General features: G+C 41.3%; 1 protein-coding gene across 1 annotated transcript in view; it reads right to left on the minus strand.

Annotated features, from left to right (window-relative positions):
* Positions 1 to 2,235: 2,235 nt before the first annotated feature.
* Positions 2,236 to 22,801, minus strand: part of LOC311150119 (acid-sensing ion channel 1-like) — a gene marked incomplete at both ends in the record, with an annotated part of 64,039 nt that continues 43,473 nt past the window's right edge. Inside the window, 8 exons of the mRNA XM_084187409.1 lie at positions 2,236 to 2,355; positions 2,585 to 2,664; positions 2,783 to 2,874; positions 3,105 to 3,258; positions 3,382 to 3,438; positions 3,536 to 3,686; positions 3,862 to 3,989; positions 5,829 to 5,979. Coding sequence (XP_084043535.1) covers positions 2,236 to 2,355; positions 2,585 to 2,664; positions 2,783 to 2,874; positions 3,105 to 3,258; positions 3,382 to 3,438; positions 3,536 to 3,686; positions 3,862 to 3,989; positions 5,829 to 5,979 — 933 coding nt within the window. The remainder of the gene's footprint in view (positions 2,356 to 2,584; positions 2,665 to 2,782; positions 2,875 to 3,104; positions 3,259 to 3,381; positions 3,439 to 3,535; positions 3,687 to 3,861; positions 3,990 to 5,828; positions 5,980 to 22,801) is intronic.

Genomic DNA, 22,801 nt, shown 5'->3' on the forward strand with positions numbered 1-22,801 from the left:
ACATGACTGGGAATACAGATATGCATCTGTTGGTAAAATATACAGTACCTATAAAAAAAAAAAAAATCGGGGCGTGGATCAGAAAACCAGTCAGTATCTGGCATGACCACCATTTGCCTCATGCAGCGCGACACATCTCCTTCACATAAAGTTGATCAGGCTGTTGATTGTGGCCTGTGGAATGTTGTCCCACACGAAGTTGCTGGATATTGGCGGGAACTGGAACACGCTGTCGTACACGTCGATCCAGAGCATCCCAAACATGCTCAATGGGTGACATGTCTGGTGAGTATGCAGGCCATGGAAGAACTGGGACATTTTCAGCTTCCTGGAATCCTGGGCTGGCATGGTTACATGTAGTCTGCGGTTGTGAGGCCGGTTGGACGTACTGCCAAATTCTCAAAAAACGTATGGTAGAGATATTGTAGAGAAATTAACATTCAATTCTCTGGCAACAGCTCTGGTGGACATTCCTGCAGTCAGCATGCCAATTGCACGCTCCCTCAAAACTTGAGACATCTGTGGCATTTTTTGCACATTTTAGAGTGGTCTTTTATTGTCCCCAGCACAAGGTGCACCTGTGTAATGATCATGCGGTTTAATCAGCTTCTTGATATGCCACAACCTGTCAGGTGGATGGATTATCTTGGCAAAGGAGAAAAACTCACTAACAGGGATGTAAATACATTTGTGCACAAAATTTGAGAGAAATAAGATGTATGTGCTTATGAAAGATTATTTCAGCTCATAAAACATGGGACCAAAACTACATGTTGTGTTTATATTTTTGTTCAGTGTAAATGCACTTTAAATCAAGTTTGATTTGATTTAGTCCTATTCATTAACTTTGATTTTTGGTTGAGATGGAGATGTGAATCCAACATATCAATTATTAATTTGTAGACAAACTGGAATAAAAGACAGACTAAGTAAGCGGCAGAGATGGAACTATCCAAGCAGAAGATATAGAACATCTCTTTCAAATGTTGATACTTGATTGCGTTGTCAACCAAACACAATTCAATATCACTAAATATCCTTCAATTTGAAATCAACCAGAGCTTGAAACCCTAGACCTATTGTATTGTCTATTTTTAGTTGCATTCTGGGTTGAATTGAAACAATAGTTGTTGATAACTGTAAATGCTTTATAGGCCTAAATAGCATCATTGATGATGAGTGATGAAGTATGGTCACATTTCATTTGCTCTGTTAAACCTACCCTTTGGAATGACTTCGATGACAACAGTGAAGTTATTTTGTTTTTAAGTGGAGATCGCTCAACAATCATTCGAACGATAGCACATTGGTAATAAACAGTGACATAGCTAAGTAGGACTTGGTTAAAACTCTGGATGGGAGACCAAAGGGTAGCTGTAGATAGATCAATTCTCTAGTAGGAGGTGCTGCCCAGCCTATAGTTTTTTTTTCTGATAGTGGATATAACGTTGAAGATCTGACGTTGTTTTAAAGGTACAAACTCAACATATTTTAAACAAGGTTTGTCTATGTTGAAATTTGGTTACCATGACAAATTACATTGAAACAACATTGATTCAACCAGTTTGTGCCCAGTGGGTAGACACCTGCTACTTTTAAGATCTTGATTTTTTCCAAAGATATAGATGAGAGAAAACTTGATGGAAATTGATGGGTTGAAGACATGTTTCTCAAGCTGATACACAACATCACAACCTCAATTGATAGCAATTGTAACTATCGTTGTTGCTTAGAAAAAATATAAGCTTGGATATTGTTTTTGCTATTTGATCTTCAATGTGGTATTCCATTCTTCTGTTGCAAAGCCATTTACATTAGCCAACGAAATCTAAGGGATGCATGTGGATGATCATTGAATTGGTTGTCTTGTATCCTGCTGTCTGCGAGGCAAAACTAGACATATCCCCCCATGCACACATTCATGAAACTCACCAGGTACAGATGTAGGATCTTAATAATGCAGGCTATTTAAAACTTGTAGTAGATTTGAGGTTTAAAAAGGCTTCTGAAGTTTGCAATTTACACAGACTTTATTTTCCTCTACAAAAAGGTCAATTAATTATAATCCACATAATAATTCACATTTCTGTTGCTGCAGGATTATTTTCCTGCTGTAGCAAACTGGCTCAAATTAAGATCCTACATATGTATGTTCATTTAGAACACATTAAATCCTTCATTGAGATGTTTAGACATGAAGCAATATGGCTGCCTCCTTCTGAGAGCTGCAAATGGTTAGTGAAAGTTACTGACATGACATTTCACATCGTCCAGGCTCAGAACAGCTCCCTGGTCGTTGTTGTTGCTGTGCTTGTGTTTCTTCTCTGAGCATCGACAGAGCTTGTACTTTATCACCTGTGACGAAACACAGATGCACACTACAAAGGTCAGTGATGCTGTCGATTTGAGACAAATGCTGGTAAGAGAACAGGTGGACATTTTGACGTATGCCTGCCTCTTCGACAGTTATTTGTAAAACGCATAAATGTTTAATTCTGCTTTTCCAAGAGCTTACAATAATGAGTGAGACAGAAAGCATAATGGAAAAGTGTCACTGTAGAATACTAGAGAATGAAAAGATTACCTCATATATGTAGTCAAACAGTTCCAGAATAGTAAGGATACTGGCTCCAATGAAAAGACCCATCTGACCACCAATATCACCTGGGAAGAACAGAGAAATACAAGATTATCAAAGAAAATAAACTTTCCCAAAAGATACACATTTCCAACAAAGTATCCTTAAAAATAAAATGTATAGTTTTTTAAACAATTGAAATACCTAAAAGTCCTGCTACTTCATAGGCTTTCTTCTGTTCGATCGTCTCATAGTTTAGAGCCTCAAAGAAGATGTCCAGAACCAGGATATTGTCACTGTTACAGAAAAATACCATATTCAACATCTAAACAGCAAACAGTTTATGTAAGCTTCTGATAGAGAAAATATTTACTTAGTTGCACTTGCTGTGTATTGGAAATGGAACTGGATGGTCAAAGATGCAAGGGCCAAAGCCCAAAGCAGATTTATTTGCCATTACATTTCTTGCTAAGTACTCCATACTCACTGTAAAGATTTTATCGGGTGTTTGGAACATTAGACTCACGCTATGTACTGCTCTGACTTGTTGTATTTCTTGGCCAGATACTTGGCAGAGGCCTTGCTGGGGATCTTGACGAAGGACAGCTCCTTGCTGTATCTGGTCATGTTGCACGGCGTCTCACACACACAGAAATCATTGTCTCTCTCCACCAGGAAGTCTGGGGGCAAAGAGCAAGACTGCAGCATTAACACTTCTTCTCTTTTTAGTCCATGTAAGTCATATAGAGACTGAAATAGAGTTGCTATGGTCTAAGAAACAGCAGTCTGGATCTATTCCTTACCAAGAGCTGGATCAGCACACTCTTTGTACAGCTCAGGGGTGCAGAATGGGGCATCTCCTGTACATAAAGAGTTGTTAATCAATTAATCTAAGTTGAACTTGAAAACTTAAAAAGTCCAGACTTGGTAAATGGCTGGGTGGGAGGGTTCACCTACCAGGCATGTGTACCATGCGGCAGTTACAGTTCTCCACCAGGTAGCGCGTCTCACAGTCGATACGGCAGGCTGTGATGCTGTACGTCTCAAAGAATTCTGAGTCCATCCATGTCACCTTACAGTCCCCCCAGGGGGGGGGCAAATATATCAGCTGGAACAGACACACATGACACCTGTTACACATACAATATAAGCTACAGTACAACTACAATTGAATAGGTGTTCAGTACTACAACAGTTACACAGGTGGTGCTTATAGTAGCATATTGTATATGTATTACTATTTTGTTTAAATAAAGTTTTACGAATAAATGTAATGTCCCTACCCGTTGTTCCTGGCAGGAGACAAAGGTCTGGAACCCAGGTGCCACCCCGAAGCCTAGCTGGTCAATGAAGGGTGGCTCCTCTTGATTGTGGATCTGAACTTTGATCCCAGCTTCGAATGATGTCTCATCTGTGGGGAAGGGAACATAGGCAGGGATCACTGCACAATCCATGCATGGCTTACTTAACTAATGAACCCACTGGCTCCAGCAGACAGATAGAGTGGTCTGTTGGATAGAGCAACACACGTGAGCTGTATTTAGTATTTATTAGGATCCCATTAGCTGTTGCCAAGGCAGGAACAAAACAACACATCATAACAAAACAATAGTCTACATCAGGGATCATCAACTAAATTCAGCCGCAGGCCAATTTTTTTCTGGAGCGGATGGTCGGGGGGCCGGAACATAATTACAAATAATTTGTAGACTGCAACTTGACCACAAGAAGCCCAAACAGATATAATGCTTGACTAAAACATAATCATTTCAAACCTTGCTTACATTTGTATACGATCACATGTCTCTCTATTATGCATGGGAATACTTGGGAACAGATTTCTTAAATTAAAATCACTTGGAGCTGATTTCCTGGTATTTTTACAGTCTTTTATGTCCAACAATGAAAATTCCCACAATAAAAAAAAAATATTTTTTTCTCTTTTGCTCAGAAAACCTGGGGGGCCAAATAAAACCACTCCCAGGCCAAATTCAAATCCAGTTGGGGAACCCTGTTCTAAATCATAAATAAAACAATACGTGTATATTGTGTGAGTATGCGTGTGTGAATGTGCATGCGTGAGTGTGTGTCTCTTCACAGTCCGCATTGTGCTGTGAGGTGTTGTTCTATCTGTGTTTTAAATCAGATTTAACTGCTAGCTTGGGTTACCTGATGTAGAAGAGAGTTCCATGTAGTCATTGCTCTATGTAGTACTGTACGTTTTCCAGCCTCTGTTGTGGCCATAGGGACTGTGAAGAGACCCCTGGAGGCATGTCTTGTGGGGTATGTATGGGTGTCTGAGCTGTGTGTTAGATGTTTGAACAGACAGTTCGGTGCGTTCAACACGTCAATACCTCTCACAAAGACAAGAAGTGATGAAGTCAATCTCTCCTCTACTTTGAGCCAGGAGAGATTGACGTGCATGTTCTTGATATTAGCCCTCCGTGTACATTTAAGGGTCAGCCGTGCTGCTCTTTTCTAGGCCAACTGTAATTTTCCTATGTACTTCTTTGCAGCACTTGACCATATAACTGGGCAGTAGTCTAGGTGTGATAAAACTAGGGCCTGTAGGACTTGTTTGCTTGACTGTGATGCCAAGAAAGCAGAGCAGCGCTTTATCATGGACAGACCACTCACCATCTTAGCAACTGTTGCATCAGTATGTTTTGACCATGACAGTTTACAATCCAGGGATACACCAAGCAGTTTAGTCACCTCAATTTGCTAATTTTCCACATTATTCATTACAAGATTTAGATTAGGTTTAGGGTTTAGCGAGTGATTTGTCCCAAATACAATGCTTTTAGTTTTTTATATATTTAGGACTAGCTTATTGCTAGCCACCCATTCTAAAACTGACTGCAGATCTTTGTTAAAGGTTGCAGTGATTTCACTTGCTGTGGTAACTGACGTGTATAACGTTGAGTTATCAGTGTACATAGACATACAGGCTTTACTTAATGCTAGTGGTAGGTCATTAGGAAAAATTGAAAACAGTAAAGGACCAAGACAGCTGCTTTGAGGTATACCACACTCTACCTGGTTTACGTTAGAGAGGCTTCCATTAAAGAAAACCCTCTGTGTTGTGTTTGATAGGTAGCTCTCAATCCATGAAATGGCAGAGGATGTAAAGCCATAACACATATGTTTTTTCAGCAGCAGATTATGATCGCTGTGTAATGAACTGGAGTCAAACACACACACACATGCACCCGCACTCACACACACACACACACACTTTTGTCCTCACCTGTCTCTCCCCACACAGGGAGGTACTCATCCTGTTGAATGTCCAGCATGAGCTCCAGACCGTTTCCCATCCCTCCCTTGGTAGTTATGAGAGGGGTGCGGCCCTCACCCCCTGCGTTGAACGTGTAACACTTCCCATAGCGAGTGAACACCTGAGGAGAAAGATGAGAAATATGAAAGGAATGAGATAGCAAGGCCAGATGTCCTGGAACCATCCCTCACAATAGCAGGACCATATTCATCCAGATGTATGGCTCTGCGCAATAGTTTCTGTAAGCCAAGTTTTCTTCCTTACTGTAACTTGCCACTGGGGGTTAGTGTTAGTCTACATTAGACACAACAGTGCCATGAGTGATGAGAGTATTCCTCTGGGTTTGGGGTTACATAATCATCTGACTGAGGTGATGGAGACCGGCAGCCAGTTATTTAACATTCCCTCACAACCTCTTTATTATAGCTATAATAGAACTGCTGTAACCATGGAGACCAAGCATCCCTGCAAAGAACATACTTTATATGTTGAACATTGAGTCATATTTCAAGGAACAAAAGGTAAACATTCAGAAAACGTCACGGAACGGTACGGCTGCTGTGGGAACTCATCAACTGTTATGATGGCTTATGACATAAGTTATCGCAGCATGTCAGAAGTCACACTAGGCCCATAGATGGAGGACTGAAGCAATGCTATGAGAAACTCACAGAGTAAAGAAAGAGCACATCTGGTAATGCAGGGCACAGAAAGGGTAGTAAGTGCAGTAACATTATGTTTCATAAAACTATATTGAACAAAATTATAAAAGCAACATGCAACAATTAAAAATATTTTACTGAATTACAGTTCATCAGTCAATTGAAATAAATAAATTAGGCCCTAATCTATGGATTTCACATGACTGGCCATAGGCCCACCCACCTGGCAGCCAGGACCACCCACTGGGGTGCCAGGCTCAGCCAATCACAATGAGTTTTTCTCCCAGGGCTTTATTACAGACAGAAATACTCCTCAGTTCCATTAGCTGTCAGGGTGGCTGGTCTCAGACGATCCCGCAGGTGAAGAAGCCGGATGTGGAAGTCCTGGGCTGGCGCGGATGCACGTGGTCTGCAGTTATGAGACCGGTTGGACGTACTGCCAAATTCTGCCAGGTTTTCCCCGACAAAAGGGTTTTATTACAGACATAAATACTTTTCAGAACTTGAGACATCTGTGGCATTGTGTCGTGTGACAAAACTGCACATTTTAAAGTGGCCTTTTATTGTCCCCAGCACAAGGTGCACATGTGTAATGATCATGCTGTTTAATCAGCGTCTTGATATGCCAAACATGTCAAGTGGATGGATTATCTTGGCAAAGGAGAAATGCTCACTAACAGGGATGTAAATAAATTTGTGCACAAAATTTGAGAGAAATAAGCTTTTTGTGCTTATGGAAAAGTTCTGGGATCTTTTATTTCAGCTCATGAAACACGGGACCAACACTTAACATGTTGCGTTTATATTTTCATGTTCAGTGTATAAACAACAGCATGGAACTATGCTCATGTCTACAGTAAGTCATAAGTCATTTGTATTTATGACACTTGGGGAGTGTGATTTGAGTCACTCAAATCAAATCAAATCTAATTGTATTTGTCACATGCGCCGAATACAACAGGTGTAGACCTTACCGTAAAATGCTTACTTACAAGCCCTTAACCAACAATGCAGTTCAATAAATAGAGTTAAGAAAATATTTACTAAATAAACTAAAGTAAACATTTTAATAAAAAGTAACACAATAAAATAACAATAACGAGGCTATATACAGGGGGTACCGGTACCGAGTCAATGTGCGGGGGTACAGGTTAGTCAAGGTAATTTGTACATGTAGGTAGGGGTAAAGTGACTATGCATAGATAATAAACAGGGGGTCAATGTAAATTGTCCGGGTGGCCATTATTTTATTAATTGTTCAGCAGTCTTATGGCTTGGGGGTAGAAGCTGTTAAGGAGCCTTTTGGACCTAGACTTGGCGCTCTGGTACCGCTTGCCGTGCGGTAGCAGAGAGTACAGTCTATGGCTTGAGTGACTGGAGTCTTTGACAATTTTTTGGGCCTTCCTTCCTCAGCCCAAAGAGAGAGAGGGGATTGAATTGAATTGAATTGATTTTGGGTAACAGACATATACAACAAAATATACAATGTGGACCCAGAGGATATCACTTGAAAGTATAATTAAAACGCTTGTTTCCAAAGTGGTCCTCGATGGTAAAAAAAAAAAAAAACATATAATGATTAAAAGACAAGAACAAATGACAAACAACCATAAATACATAAATTTATATTGACATCCTAAAAAGTGACACTATTCACTGCACTTTTCCCTAACCTTAAAAAGATAACCTTGTCCAAATGAAAACCTTTGCCTGCTTTTTAAAGCTATTTCTACTTTTTCTTTGCTTGATCTCCAAGGGGAGGCTATTCCATAGACACATGCCTATATAGAAAAATTTGCTCCTCGAAATACTGTTTCCTCTTGGCCTTTTACAAGACATAACACTAGCTCTGGTACTGTAACTGTGTTGGTTATAGACCATATCAATGCAGTTTTTCATATAACCTGGGGCACGATCATTTAAGATGTCAAACATATGATAAAGTTTAAGTTGGTCCACTCTGGACTCCAAAGGCAACAAGCCCACCTTCCGGAACTCCTGTAGCCCTATGTGGGTCCTAGGGGGGACAATCAGCATATACCTGATAACATTATTTTGCATGATCTGCATTCAGCTTTTTTGATAGCCCACTATACCAAGCAGAGCAGGCTTAAATCAAAATGACACTGAATCAAGGTTGAGACAAGCAGTTTCTTAACTTTGATGTTAAAATATCTAGTTTTATGATATAAACATTTCAATTTGTTCGCCATTTTATAAATAATTTTAGCAGCAATCAGGTCTCCAGTAAGGGATTGATCTAGGGACTCACCAAGATAAATTACACTTGTTTTAGATTAAATCTCCTTGCCTGCACAGTTGACCATTATCTTGTCAGCCCTAAGCAATCTACGTTTTGTTCCAAACAAAATCGATTCAGTTTTTCCCAAATGTAGTGACAATTTGTTGTCAGTCAACCAATCTCTAACAAAATGCAATTCCTTACTCAGGGTCTCCTCTATGTAAACTGTATCCTTTCCTGATACCAGTATGGCTAAGCCATCAGCATAAAGAAGGAGTTTGCACTTTACTGTATCTGGCATATCATTAATATATATAAGAAATAAGAGAGGCCCTAAAATTGATCCCTGCGGTACTCCACAGGATATTTCTTTGGCCTCTGACAGAACATCCCCAACATTACATACTTGTGTTCTGTTGGTCAGATAAGACCTAAACCAATTCACTGCTACGTCATTTAGACCCATGCATTTCAGTTTCATCAGGAGAATATAATGGTCCACAGTGTCAAAAGCTTTCTGCAAGTCTAACATGACCATACCTGTATAGTTCCCATCTCACTTTCCTGCTTGATGTGGGCAAAAAGGTGGATAAGGCAAGTATAAGTGGAATGAGCTGTTCTAAAGCCAGATTGGAGTTCATAAAGAAGTTTGTGCTCGAGGGGAGAAAGAATTAGAGAGAGAGAGAAAACATTTGAGAGAGAGAGTGAACAAGAGAGAGAATAAGATGGAAAGAGAGGGAGAGGTTAAGAGAGGTAAAGAGTGGGAGCGGGCCATTGCTCAGCGTTATGGCGCAACATGACACGTCTGTGAATAGAGAGAGGGCTGACAAACAAACACAATGATTGTTGACTGAGTTTGGGCAGTGCCAAGGGCAGTTAGACAGCGTTGCCATCTATCATCACACACACACACACATACACACACACACACACACACACACACACACACACACACACACACACACACACACACATTTGTTTTACTAACCTGTGGGGACCAAACAATTGATTCCCATTCAACCTAAACCTAACTCCTAACCCTAACCCTAATTGTAATCCTAACCCTCCCCACTTGTCAGAACTTTCCTTGTTTTACTATCCTTGTGAGGACTTCTGGTCCACACAAGGATAGTAAAACCAAACACACACACACACACACACACACACACACACACACACACAATGGCTGACAATTACAGGATCAATGTTCAGTTTTCTCTGTCGTGAGGGACTGCTACCCAGCTATAGACTTGTAGACTGACTGGAAATCACTGTGGGGTAAATTCATTACTGATATTTTCAGACACACTGAATGGAGTATGTGAGTATTCTGGAGGATGTTTCTGTCATCATTGCCTAGACAAGATAATAGGCTTCTACTCTCAACCACTGTTAGAGCAAAAATACTCTCCTACCTCACACTATACTTCCATATTTTCTATGCATTCTGTAACAAGCTTCTACTCTGCTTCCATTCTGCTTCTACCCATCCACCCATCTCTTACTCACACGTTTTCCTAATTCCTTTACACTCTCTTTATCCATCATCAACGCTACCCCACTCCTTCCTCCTTCCTGCTATCCTCCCTCCCTCTCTTCATCCATTCCGCTGAACTTTGACTGGCATCGTCATAGACTTGTGTCTACTCTGCAGAGCCTAATGACATATGGGGAAGTTCCTAACCATATGTTAGTTCTATGTTAGCCTCTACATCTAACCTCAATGAGTGCATGTTCTTTCTGAATACATTAATGAATAAGGTCAGAGTGCCAGATGCTCTTTATGAACAAATGAATCAATGAATGAGTGTGTGATGTCAGCAAGTGCCTGTTCTTTATGAATACATTAATGAATGAACATGTATTTTCTAAAGTTAGGAATTAGATTTTTATGTATAAAAAAAAAGAAAAAAATATTACAATGTAATGCCAGTTCGCGAATTAATGATTTAATTTGTGTGCGGCGTGCAGTTTGTCTTTGTGCACGTTGCTATCTATGCCACATTACAGTTGGCCTACATGATCTGACAGTGGTTTTGGAAGGCTCCCCTAATACACTGTTGACTCTATAAGATGACAGGCCACACTGACAGTTGAACACCAGAAGAAGAAAAGTGAAGGAAAGTTCCAGTTCCTTTGTGAATATGTAAATGTTTTAGGCATATAGTTTTCCTCCAGGGTTGTTGGGTTCATCTTTCCTTTTACTTTCTGCTGCCTTTGTTGGCAATTCACTAAAATGACTACTTTACAGAGAAATCAATGCTCTTTACCCACTCTAAAGATCAAAGGCACATCTTAAAGAGTTTGCAATCTTACAGAGTCTATAATCTTTGGAGCTCCCGGTAGTCAATCAATGCCTGTCATTCATAGTGCGTTTCCCACAATTGAAAAGCATTAGCACTCTCCTGTGTTTAATCATATACATCAATGTGCATTTCCTTCCTTACAGGCCAGGCAGACTGTAGAATAAGTCCTAAATCACTAATCCACACACTCTCCTGGCTGTTGGAGGAGACCTGATACACCCCAGCCATCCTCCATCTGTTAAAGGATACCTCTGTAGGGTGAAATTAAGCCATTAGCACTCTGTTGTTTTATGAGAGAACGTTTCAGAGACTTAGAACAGCCTCTGTAAAGTGCAAACACTTGCTCAGTTATTATGCTGCTCTATTAAACAGCCTAGGCGCCGGCAAAGAGATTGCGATTTAAATGGTAGTAGCAGCCATGTGTCAGGCAGCAGTGACCGGTCGGCGGTCGGCACGCATAATCTTTTTTCCAGAGAGTGCTAATGTTGTAATTTGCTTGTTGATGCAGCAGGCATCTAAGTAATCTGGAAAATCTGGAACAACTCCCAAGATAGCCAATTTTACAGATTAATGGACTTTGTTGAACTTTAGTTAAGAAAGAAAGAAAACTTAAAAACACTTTGATACAACAGGCAAGAGAGTTAACAGATTTACGCATTGTTAATTGTGCTCATTAAAGGAGTATGCCTATTCAAATGCATTAAAAAAGGATACAGCTTTTAATGCCATAGTTCGGATCAGAGTCTTACCAACCAGACACCCGTCTCTCTTGTTTTAGCTTCCACCTGTCTTTCCCGCCCAAACTGAAGGGCAATCCAAGAACAGTAAAACAGGGAGGCTCTCGACTGCTGAGTGCTGACTGACTTCTGTGAGGGAGAGAGATTGCAGCTCAAAGGCTCATGTAGCCCCAATCCGCCATGTCAGAATACAGGTAGATAACCGGTCAGGATGGAACAACAGCAACCCACTGTCCTTTCTGTTCTGTCAGTATGGTTCTCTGTTCTGTTATCGACTGTGTGTGTTTGGACAACGGCTGCTGACTCACCAAACTAATGACAAGCTTTGGGTAAAACTGAAGGTCTTCCCATGCAGGACTTCAAATACCAAGGCTAGGGGATTTAATGAGTGTACGTATGTGTGTGTGGGTTGTGTGTGAGTGTGTCTCAAGAGTGTGTGTGTCAAGCTGAGTGTGTTAATGATGGCTGAAAAGCATAGTGGCTCAATAGTTACTTGTCAAATTTTGTCACAAAAGAAACAACTGTCGGGAACAAGTGAACTGAAGTGAACCACAGGCCTCCACAGGGAAGATGGCTATATGAAAGCCTGCCACACAGTAAATGTTTCAATTCATTTGTGTTCCGGCAGTAAAAAGAGAGATCCATAAACTGTCACAAGCAAGTCATACTTCATCTTGATTCTACAAAACAATATGTGGATATGGTGTAGAGAATAGCTAAAATGTTTTCCTCCAAATGAATACCTTTTTACAGTACAGCCTGCTTTTTTAAAATGGTGTATAAAGATGTCAACAGCCTACTGTGTTTTTTAGATTTCAACATCATGAAACACCATACAGTACATTCAACTGTCTGTAATTGTACAAAACCCTGTACAGAAATCATAGTAAAATAATATGTTTAGTTTAACACACGTCTGTTGTCACAGGTCACAGCTAGAGTAATATATCTGGACATGAATGAATCACCCAATACCAGCCACTTCCAATGGCTTTCCTGTCAGATAGCACCTTGAGCCAGACAGGCCTGTAAGCAGCAGAGTTGTCTAATGATCAGTTCATGGATATAGAGACAGCAGGACCTCTGACGTCACTGACAACAAAGGAGAAAGAAAAGAAACAGAGCAGGAGCTGTTTACTTGTATTTTTCCACTTTAGATTATTTGCAGGGGAGATCCAGCACTACATGCCTTGATGCTCTGCAATTAATCATCAAATTAATTTAGGCTGTCAGAATAACTTGACTCATTGCTACAATCATTACCTGTGTGGTAGGCAGCGCCATTGTTTGCATTATATCCTTGTGATGGATCCTCTTTTCAGCTTTCCATCACAAACACAATTTTTTTCTGCCCACTAGGCACAGACGTCTATTCCATTGAAATGACGTGGAAACAACGTTGATTCAACCAGTGTGCCCAGTGGGTGGGTTATGAAAATTATAATTAATCTCCCACACAATGAGAGTGTTTCTTTCCCTTAATTGCTCCTTTATTTTTGCCCTCCATCCATCCCTTACCCCCTCCATCTCCTCACTGTCTCCTCTGAGCTATGATGTGATATTCCCAGTGGACTCCTTTCCATCTCCTCCCTCCTCCTGCTCAGTTTGATTAATATTTGAAAGGCCGACAGAGACGCTCCACTCCTCTCCACCATTCCTCTCATCCCACTTCCAGACACTGCCAGGACTCTCAGTATTTATCACCTTCAGAGGCTATAGCATCATAGCATGGGATGAGAGACATAGCGGCAGAGAGCGAGAGAGAGAGAGAGACAGGGAGACAGGGAGAAGGGGGGAGGGGGGAGGAAGGGGGGGAGTGAGAGAGAGAGAGAGAGAGAGAGAGAGAGAGAGAGAGAGAGAGAGAGAGAGAGAGAGAGAGAGAGTTAAGGAAGCCAGAACAGAACAGCTTCAATGCACCTTGGCATAGATTCTACAACTGTCTGGAAGTCTATTGGAGGGATGCTGTGACGAGTACTGAGTATACGAAGAGGCAGGACGCAGACGCAGGAATTAACAAGGTAAAGGTTTACTTAATAATGAAAAAGAGAATAACAAAGAGAGAGTAAACAACACGACGCTAACAATTACACACAACAATGAACTAACAGTCCAGGGCTATATAGTGGTGGTGATGAGATGATGAGGTGCAGGTGCGCTGGAGGTGATTAGGGTGCGTTGGGTTTCCATTCCTGTGTTTGCTGAGGTGGTGCGCTCAGACCGGTGGCTCAGTAGACCGGCGAATCTGAGCGCCGGAGTGGAGCAACGGGAGGAGACGTGACAGATGCGACACCATTCTTCCATGATAAATTCTATAATGTGGTGTTTTGTTGATGGTGGTGGAAAACGCTGTCTCAGGCGCCGTGCCAAAATGTCCCATAAATGTTCAATTGGGTTGAGATCTAGTGACTGAGACGGCCATTGTATATGGTTTACATTGTCATCAAACCATTTAGTGACCACTCATGCCCTGTGAATGGGGGCATTGTCATCCTAGGGGGCATAGCCATGGTAGCCAAAATAATGGCCTGCCCAGCATTTGTATACATGACCCTAAGCATGATGGGATGTTAATTGCTTAGGAACCACACCTGCTTTCAATATACTTTATTTCCCTCATTTACTTGAGTATTTCCATTATTTTAGCAGTTACCTGTATATTGGTAGATGCATTATGTTTGTGATACATATTTGGAGAGTAATTGCAAAAAGCGTTTAAAAAGCAATGAACAATAGAGCAGTTAGATTGGCTATTCATTGATGAATCAACTATAGTGTATTCACCATCTAGTACTCAGGCAATGAAAACAACACAGCATAAAGAGATCAAAACCACTGGCACGTTCAGAAACGTAAAACTGCATGGGGGTCTCAACAACACAAGTCCAATCAAATGGTGAGTAACACTGTTGGGTAGAATCTTCTGTACGGTATGTCTCCGAGAGAGACTATAACGGGCAACTTGAAGCCAACCTGGTCTTCTATGGTTTGAGGAAAACTGGCCAAAGTGCCATGACATGCTAAGAAAAAATAAGCCTTTCAACACTGGGAAAAAAAGCAGGTGAGAAAAAAAGAGTAAAATAATCCCTATTACCCCCACCTCCTGCTGGCTTTTTCTTAAATGGAGTAGAAAATATCTCCATATTTAAACAAGGACATACTAAAACCCTGTTAAAAACAGGCTCTTTTTCAGCCATCTGTATTAGTCCTCCCCTGGTGAATGGTGAAAGCGGGCATGTGGATTTCAACACTAGATAAAGAATGTGTTTGGATTGCAGGCAGACTCTCTGTCAGATACATGCAATTTTCTATAAAATCTCCCAGGCAGCAGTAAAGCCATAATTCCCCACAGAGTGAGCCCCAAATGAGGCTTGAGTAAGGTGGAAAACAGCAAGGGGACTGGGCTATTCTCTGTCAGTCTGCCTTAGTTTATAAACTACCATTTTCCACCAATCTGTTGTATCTACAGTGAATAATGGTAGTACCTCTAGATAGCTACATACAAAATAGATCTGAACCGATAAAGATACATAGTAATCCATTTCTGTCTTATACTCTTTATTAGTGGACAAAATCATATACGATATCACCAACGGTGATGCAAAGCAAATACAGTATATCTGGTCATTTCATCCAATTAAAGTGAATTGTCTACCTATGCACAGACAGGCACAGCTATTCCTCAATGTCAGATTTTATGTTTCCTACTGTGCTGCCTCAGTTTTCCTCCAGTGACACCCTTCACCTTGTTTATATAGTCAACCATAAATACATGCACAGCACAAGCCGACTTCCTAACCCAACCTGTCAGTTTCGTTCATCTTTTTTATCGCCTACGAATCGACTGATTGGTTCTGCCGTCCGCCTACAATACCCACGCTCCCCATGCTGGGAGAGCTCTGCCGGGCACAGAGACCATTTACATTTACATTTTAGCTGTTAACTCCAGAGTGCTGTGTCCCCTCCTCATACACCGCTGAGTAAACATCAATGGATAAACAGCCTGAGGGGAAGTAAGTGGGCTTCTACAGTATGCAGGGTTTCTAGGAGAGAATTGCTATGAGTCTCTATCTGCAGGGTTAATCTGTGAGCTTGACTGAATCAAGTGGATGTATGTGACCCTGCTTTACACCCTGCCTCTCAAAAACCTCTGCCATGAGAAGATTCATTGAAAGGTTTATTTGGGTCCGCTTTTATAAGGATTTTTTTTTTTTTTTGTGAAGTGGAGTCGAGGCAAACCAAGCTGTACCAAGCACAGTTTGGTTTGGGGCTGCACGGTAGTGTTAAAAGGGTTTTTAGTTGTCTCTCTAGAGAAAGAGCTGTCAATCATGATTGTGTGTGTGTGTGTGTTTTGCCAGAGTAATACTGCTCAGTCAGTAGCTAGTGTTTTAGAACATTCTGTCCTCCAAACACACATTTATCAGTGCTTTGGAGCACTTTATTGTGAGTAGGTACTCTGGTGTTCATCAAAACGAGACACACACACAGATGAAAATTGTGTTTGTGAGTGTTGTCTTATTATGAGGAGAGCAGTTTGTTGTGTTTCAGAGCTGGCTGATTGCCTGCACCCTGCTGAGAGGGAGTCAAGAGGTTCATTAGTTAATGCAGACTGCACAGTTCCTAGAATGTATTTTAGGATAATGATCGGTGGTGTATGTGTGTGTGTTTGTTTGTTTCTGTGTGTGTGTGTGTGTGTGTGTGTGTGTTTGTTTGTTTCTGTGTGTGTGTGCGTGTGTGTGTGTGTGTTTGTTTGTTTCTGTGTGTGTGTGCGTGTGTATGTGTGTGTGTTTGTTTGTTTCTGTGTGTGTGTGCGTGTGTGTGTGTGAGTTGGGAGGGTTCAGTAAAGAAAAGAAGAGAAGACCATTAAGAAAATAAAAGCAATTTACTTACATTAATTGAGTATAGTAATGCTATTTTAATTAATATAGTCGCTCTGTGTTTTCCTTGTATACTTATAATTTAAGCATACTCAAATCAATAGCTCTTTCAATAATTTAAGCATGCTCAAATCAATAGCTCTTTCAATAATTTAAGCATGCTCAAATCAATAGCTCTTTCAGTGCCTTAATAATAAGATTACTTTCATGAGATGTGCTTTCCTACTGTCCCACTCTCCACTCCTCATCTTCAATTCCCATCTGTGAGCCTAGATATAGTGTACCATCAAGACAAAGGGCAATAACAAGACAAAGTCTGGCTGAGGGATAAGAAGAGTACTTTTTTTATTCAACTGCATGCTCTGTTTTGTATAAAATGTTAATCTGGAAAGTCTCTGTTTCATCATATTTTCATCAGTCAACATGAAAACTAAGATTAAAGTAGTGAGTTCCTCTTAACGTAACACCTATCATTTTGGTACTCCAAAATCAGCCAAATACAGGGTTCCATCAAAGGGCTCTTCAGGGAAATAGGGAATGGCCTCATAATTGTGTTAATTTATCATCAGTGGAACTCGTGTTGCCTTTGGTGTAGTCAGGAGGGAAAGGAGTGACTGAGGGGAATAAAACGCCTGCAGCTTCCCCCCGAGCAAACCCCCTCCCTGGGTGTGACAAATTTCTCACTCTGCTGAGAGAAATCCGCTGAGGCTCCAGATTTCCTAGGCTGTCACGTGGTGTCCCTGAGCACATAGAGATTAATACGTTTCCCAGATAGCACACATAAGCAACTTTGACTCCCCAACATGCAACGTTCGCGCCATCACTTTCTGCTGAATCGCAGAGTGACAGGAAGCTGGGAGTTCAAGCTGGGAGGCGAGATAACCCTTAACGCCTGGCCGGTCACAGGGAATCAACAGGAGGTGTGAGTGAGAACATCACAAAGGATTCAACACACAACACTTGAGGTGCTTAACTCTCCAGACAAGAGTAGCTGGATCATTCAGAAATTTCATTCAGTATCTAGCCACTGGCCAACTATGATATACAGTGGGGAGAACAAGTATTTGATACACTGCCGATTTTGCAGGTTTTCCTACTTACAAAGCATGTAGAGGTCTGTAATTTGTATCATAGGTACACTTCAACTGTGAGAGACGGAATCTAAAACAAAAATCCAGAAAATCACATTGTATGATTTTTAAGTAATTAATTTGCATTTTATTGCATGACATAAGTATTTGATCACCTACCAACCAGTAAGAATTCCGGCTCTCACAGACCTGTTAGTTTTCTTTAAGAAGCCCTCCTGTTCTCCACTCATTACCTGTATTAACTGCACCTGTTTGAACTCGTTACCTGTATAAAAGACATCTGTCCACACACTCAATCAAACAGACTCCAACCTCTCCACAATGGCCAAGACCAGAGAGCTGTGTAAGGACATCAGGGATAAAATTGTAGACCTGCACAAGGCTGGGATGGGCTACAGGACAATAGGCAAGCAGCTTGGTGAGAAGGCAACAACTGTTGGCGCAATTATTAGAAAATGGAAGAAGTGATCTTACATTAAATAAATTGATTGTGAATCTCTTTAGTTTGGGTTTATTAATAGAAAGTGAATTCTCCCAACTCTTGAGAAAAACAAACAGTCTTTCTATTAACTTTCCAAGGACCAAGCTGTAGTAACCTTGATCTAGCTTGATCATGAGCCATACTCTACTCGAAGTGTTGCACTAGCTAACTCAGCTGTAAGTCTGGCTGAAAAACGACCCTTGATGAAAAGCTCTCTCACACAACATCCACTTTTAAAATGTTACTTTGTTACTTACAACTCACTTATAAAACATATAAACAACCGACTTATAAAACATTTTTTTGTGCATGTGTGTTTGATTTGATTTGAAACGGTTAGCAGAGAATAATTCTTACTGTGATGTTTAAAGCTAAGGGAAAGTGCCTTGCTTTGTGGACAAGGCTTCAGTTTAAACACAGACACAGCTTAAATAGAGAATTGATTGTTTTCTTTGTGTCTCTGTGTGTGCGTGTTTGGTTAGGGGGGATGGTGTTTGGATCTGAGTGGTCCAGACAGTCCAGTGAAATGAACGCTCAGAGCTGAAGCCCCAGGCTCCTTGCTGCGATCTGCCAGAGAGAAAAGGACAGCAGGGGATGACGATCCCCACGGGGGTCTTAACACGCACACACACACATGCATGGATGCGCGCAAACACACACATACACACACAAACACACATGCATGGATGCGCGCAAACACACACAGACACACATGCACGCATACACACACACAGACACACACACAAATATACACTCAAAAACATACTCACTCACCCTCCCAACTGCTGTGATAGTTGGTAAAGGGCCAAGGGTTCAGGGTAAAACATGTATTAGGTTGTGGCTCTGAGCTTCAAAACTGCCACCTTGCGAAAGTCACTCTAATAGGGTGGGCAGTGTGAACAGTCTTTCTTTGTTGGAATATGCACTGAGTGTACAAAACATAAGTAACACCTTCCTAATATGAGTTGCATCCCCTTTTGTCATCAGAACAGCCTCAATTTGTCGGGGCATGGACTCTACAAGGTGTCGAAAGCATTCCACAGGGATGCTGGCCCATGTTGACTCCAATGCTTCCCACAGTTGTGTCAAGTTGGCTGGATGTCCTTTGGGTGATGGACCAATCTTGATACACACAGGAAACTGTTGAGCGTGAAAAACCCAGCAGCGTTGTAGTTCTTGACACACTCAAACCGGTGCTACTACCATACCCCGTTCAAAGGCACTTAAAGCTTTTGTCTTGCCCATTCACCCTCAAGTATTTCGCTACACCCGCAATAACATCTACTAAATATGTGTATGTGACCAATAAAATTTGATTTGATTTGATCCATGTCTCAATTGTCTCAAGGCTAAAAAATCCTTCTTTAACCTGTCTCTTCCCCTTCATCTACACTGATTGAAGTGGATCAATAAGGGATCATAGCTTTCACCTGGATTCACCTGGTCAGTCTTTATCATGGAACGAGCATGTTTTGTATACTCAGTGAATAATATGAAAATGGTTTGGATTTAGGTAATTTGTTTGGATTTAGATAATTGGTTCCATTTGCAACACATGTTGTATGATTGAGAAATGTAACCATTAAACTAGTGTGTATGAGTTAATAATGCTGAACACTGGAGCATACACTCCATTACCACATTTTTGGATTTGGCAGCACTGCCTTCATAATGGGTTGGCTCGTAGCAAATTTTCTCTACTCTTTCCTAATTCAATCCAAAGTTGACATACCCATAGAAACAGAATTCAACTCCTTTAATGAACACTGCCATTTTTGTCCATTTTCCTATTCATCCTCTATTTCCTAGAAATGGTTCTTAGTGAAGTCCCACTTGGTTTTGACATTGGGGATGACAGACTGGTGTGGGAGTTGAGTTTTTTTGGGGGGTTTACCTAAAGGAATAATTTTCCCTTACCGAAAGGAATTGTTTAAGGGTGTTGCATAGAGCCCATCAAATATTTTCCTTAAGTAAGGACATACTTAAGGAGTTTTATGGTAGTTTTGAAGGCATGTACAGCAGAAAGAGTCTCTGGTTACCATGGAGATGGCCTGATTCACTGACTAAAAGTCAAACAGATTGCAAAATAGACCTACATTCAAGACAGGAGAATCAAATTGATTCAGAAGATAATAAAACACATTTATTTTAGTTACTTCTTTCTCAACTGGTTTCTATTACTTTTTAGCATGTCAAGCTAACTTACAGAGTAGGTGTAGGCTCGGCCCTAATTTATGTGCTCTCTGTCACCTCCAACCACATGGCAATTGGCCCAAGACCAGTGGCGGTTGGTGACGTTTAAGATGAGTGGTGATTATTTTATTTTTTTATGAGCATGGCCTTATTTCTATTACAGCATATTGGATGACTGTCATTCATATTCCATTCACCCAGCTCAATGTAACATCGATAGGTTTAGGCTAGTACATGATACTCAAATGTTCGCTATACCCATCATGAAGTTGCTACAACGTAGCCTAAAGTTTACAATGTAGGTGCACAGCTTGAGATAAACAATTTTGTAATCAAGGTGACAGACAGTGACACATTCAATACGGCCGTGCACACTCTTGCCTGCATCTAGCTGATCTAGGGTGTACTCCAGCGTTTCCCAAACTCGGTCCTCAGGACCCCAAAGGGTGCATGTTTTGTTTTTTGCCCTACCACTACACAGCTGATTCACATTTTTTAAGCTTGATGATTAGTTGATTATTTGAATCAGCTGTGTAGTGCTAGGGCAAAAAACTAAATGTGCACCCCTTGGGGTCCCGAGGACCGAGTTTGGGAAACCCTGATGTAATCATTAGTCCAACAGTTGCAAACAAGAGTTTCTATTGGACAAATTCAGGTATCTTTATCCACGTTTTGTTCTGTTTACTTCCGTTTAAGAAACGTTTTTCAACAGAATCGGCGGAATGAATACACCCTTGATCACACGCAAACACAGTTCACTTCATTAGCAGCCACATGCAAACAGCATGATCACTTTGCTCATTGTAATTCCTTCTCACATCTACGTGCTCTCCTCCTCTCTAACCTTGTCCCTTCACTTGTGGACTTCAGTGCACAACACATCAGCTGTGTGTGACCAGGCGAAAAAACCATTTCAAGCCAAACCTTCATATCATAACCGCTAACCACTACACACAGTCTACATCGTTACCACCCTATTAGCTAACATCATAGTCCACATAGCTAATAGAACTAACACATTAGTAAACCCGCTACAATCATGCAGTACAGTGTCCAGGCAGCAAGTAGTTTAATAGTTACACTGACGGGCCCCGGTGGCAATAAATTAATAAAACCAAAAGCTTACCTTGACTTGGAAGACTTCCAGTGTTGGATAGCCATAGCCAGCTACAGTGAGGGAAAAAAGTATTTCATCCCCTGCTGATTTTGTACGTTTGCCCACTGACAAAGACATGATCAGTCTATAATTTTAATGGTAGGTTTATTTGAACAGTGAGAGACATAATAACAACAACAAAATCCAGAAAAACACATGTCAAAAATGTTATAAATTGATTTGCATTTTAATGAGGGAAATAAGTATTTGACCCCTCTGCAAAACATGACTTAGTACTTGGTGGCAAAACCCTTGTTGGCAATTACAGAGGTCAGACGTTTCTTGTAGTTGGCCACCAGGTTTGCACACAACTCAGGAGGGATTTTGTTCCAATCCTCTTTGCAGATCTTCTCCAAGTCATTAAGGTTTCAAGGCTGACGTTTGGCAACTCGAACCTTCAGCTCCCTCCACAGATTTTCTATGGGATTAAGGTCTGGAGACTGGCTAGGCCACTCCAGGACCTTAATGTGCTTCTTCTTGAGCCACTCCTTTGTTGCCTTGGCCGTGTGTTTTGGGTCATTGTCATGCTGGAATACCCATCCACGACCCATTTTCAATGCCCTGGCTGAGGGAAGGAGGTTCTCACCCAAGATTTGACGGTACATGGCCCCGTCCATCGTCCCTTTGATGCGGTGAAGTTGTCCTGTCCCCTTAGCAGAAAAACATCCCCAAAGCATAATGTTTCCACCTCCATGTTTGACGGTGGCGATGGTGTTCTTGGGGTCATAGGCAGCATTCCTCCTCCTCCAAACATGGCGAGTTGAGTTGATGCCAAAGAGCTTGAGTTTGGTCTCATCTGACCACAACACTTTCACCCAGTTCTCCTCTGAATCTTTCAGATGTTCATTGGCAAACTTCAGACGGCCCTGTATATGTACTTTCTTGAGCAGGGGGACCTTGCGGGCACTGCAGGATTTCAGTCCTTCACGGTGTAGTATGTTACCAATTGTTTTCTTGGTGACTATGGTCCCAGCTGCCTTGAGATCATTGACAAGATCCTCCCGTGTAGTTCTGGGCTGATTCCTCACCGTTCTCATGATCATTGCAACTCCACGAGGTGAGATCTTGCATGGAGCCCCAGGCCGAGGGAGATTGACAGTTATTTTGTGTTTCTTCCATTTGCGAATAATCACACCAACTGTTGTCACCTTCTCACCAAGCTGCTTGGCGATGGTCTTGTAGCCCATTCCAGCCTTGTGTA

This window comes from Coregonus lavaretus (genome assembly GCF_964263955.1).
Source record: "Coregonus lavaretus genome assembly, chromosome: 22".
NCBI lineage: Eukaryota > Metazoa > Chordata > Actinopteri > Salmoniformes > Salmonidae > Coregonus > Coregonus lavaretus.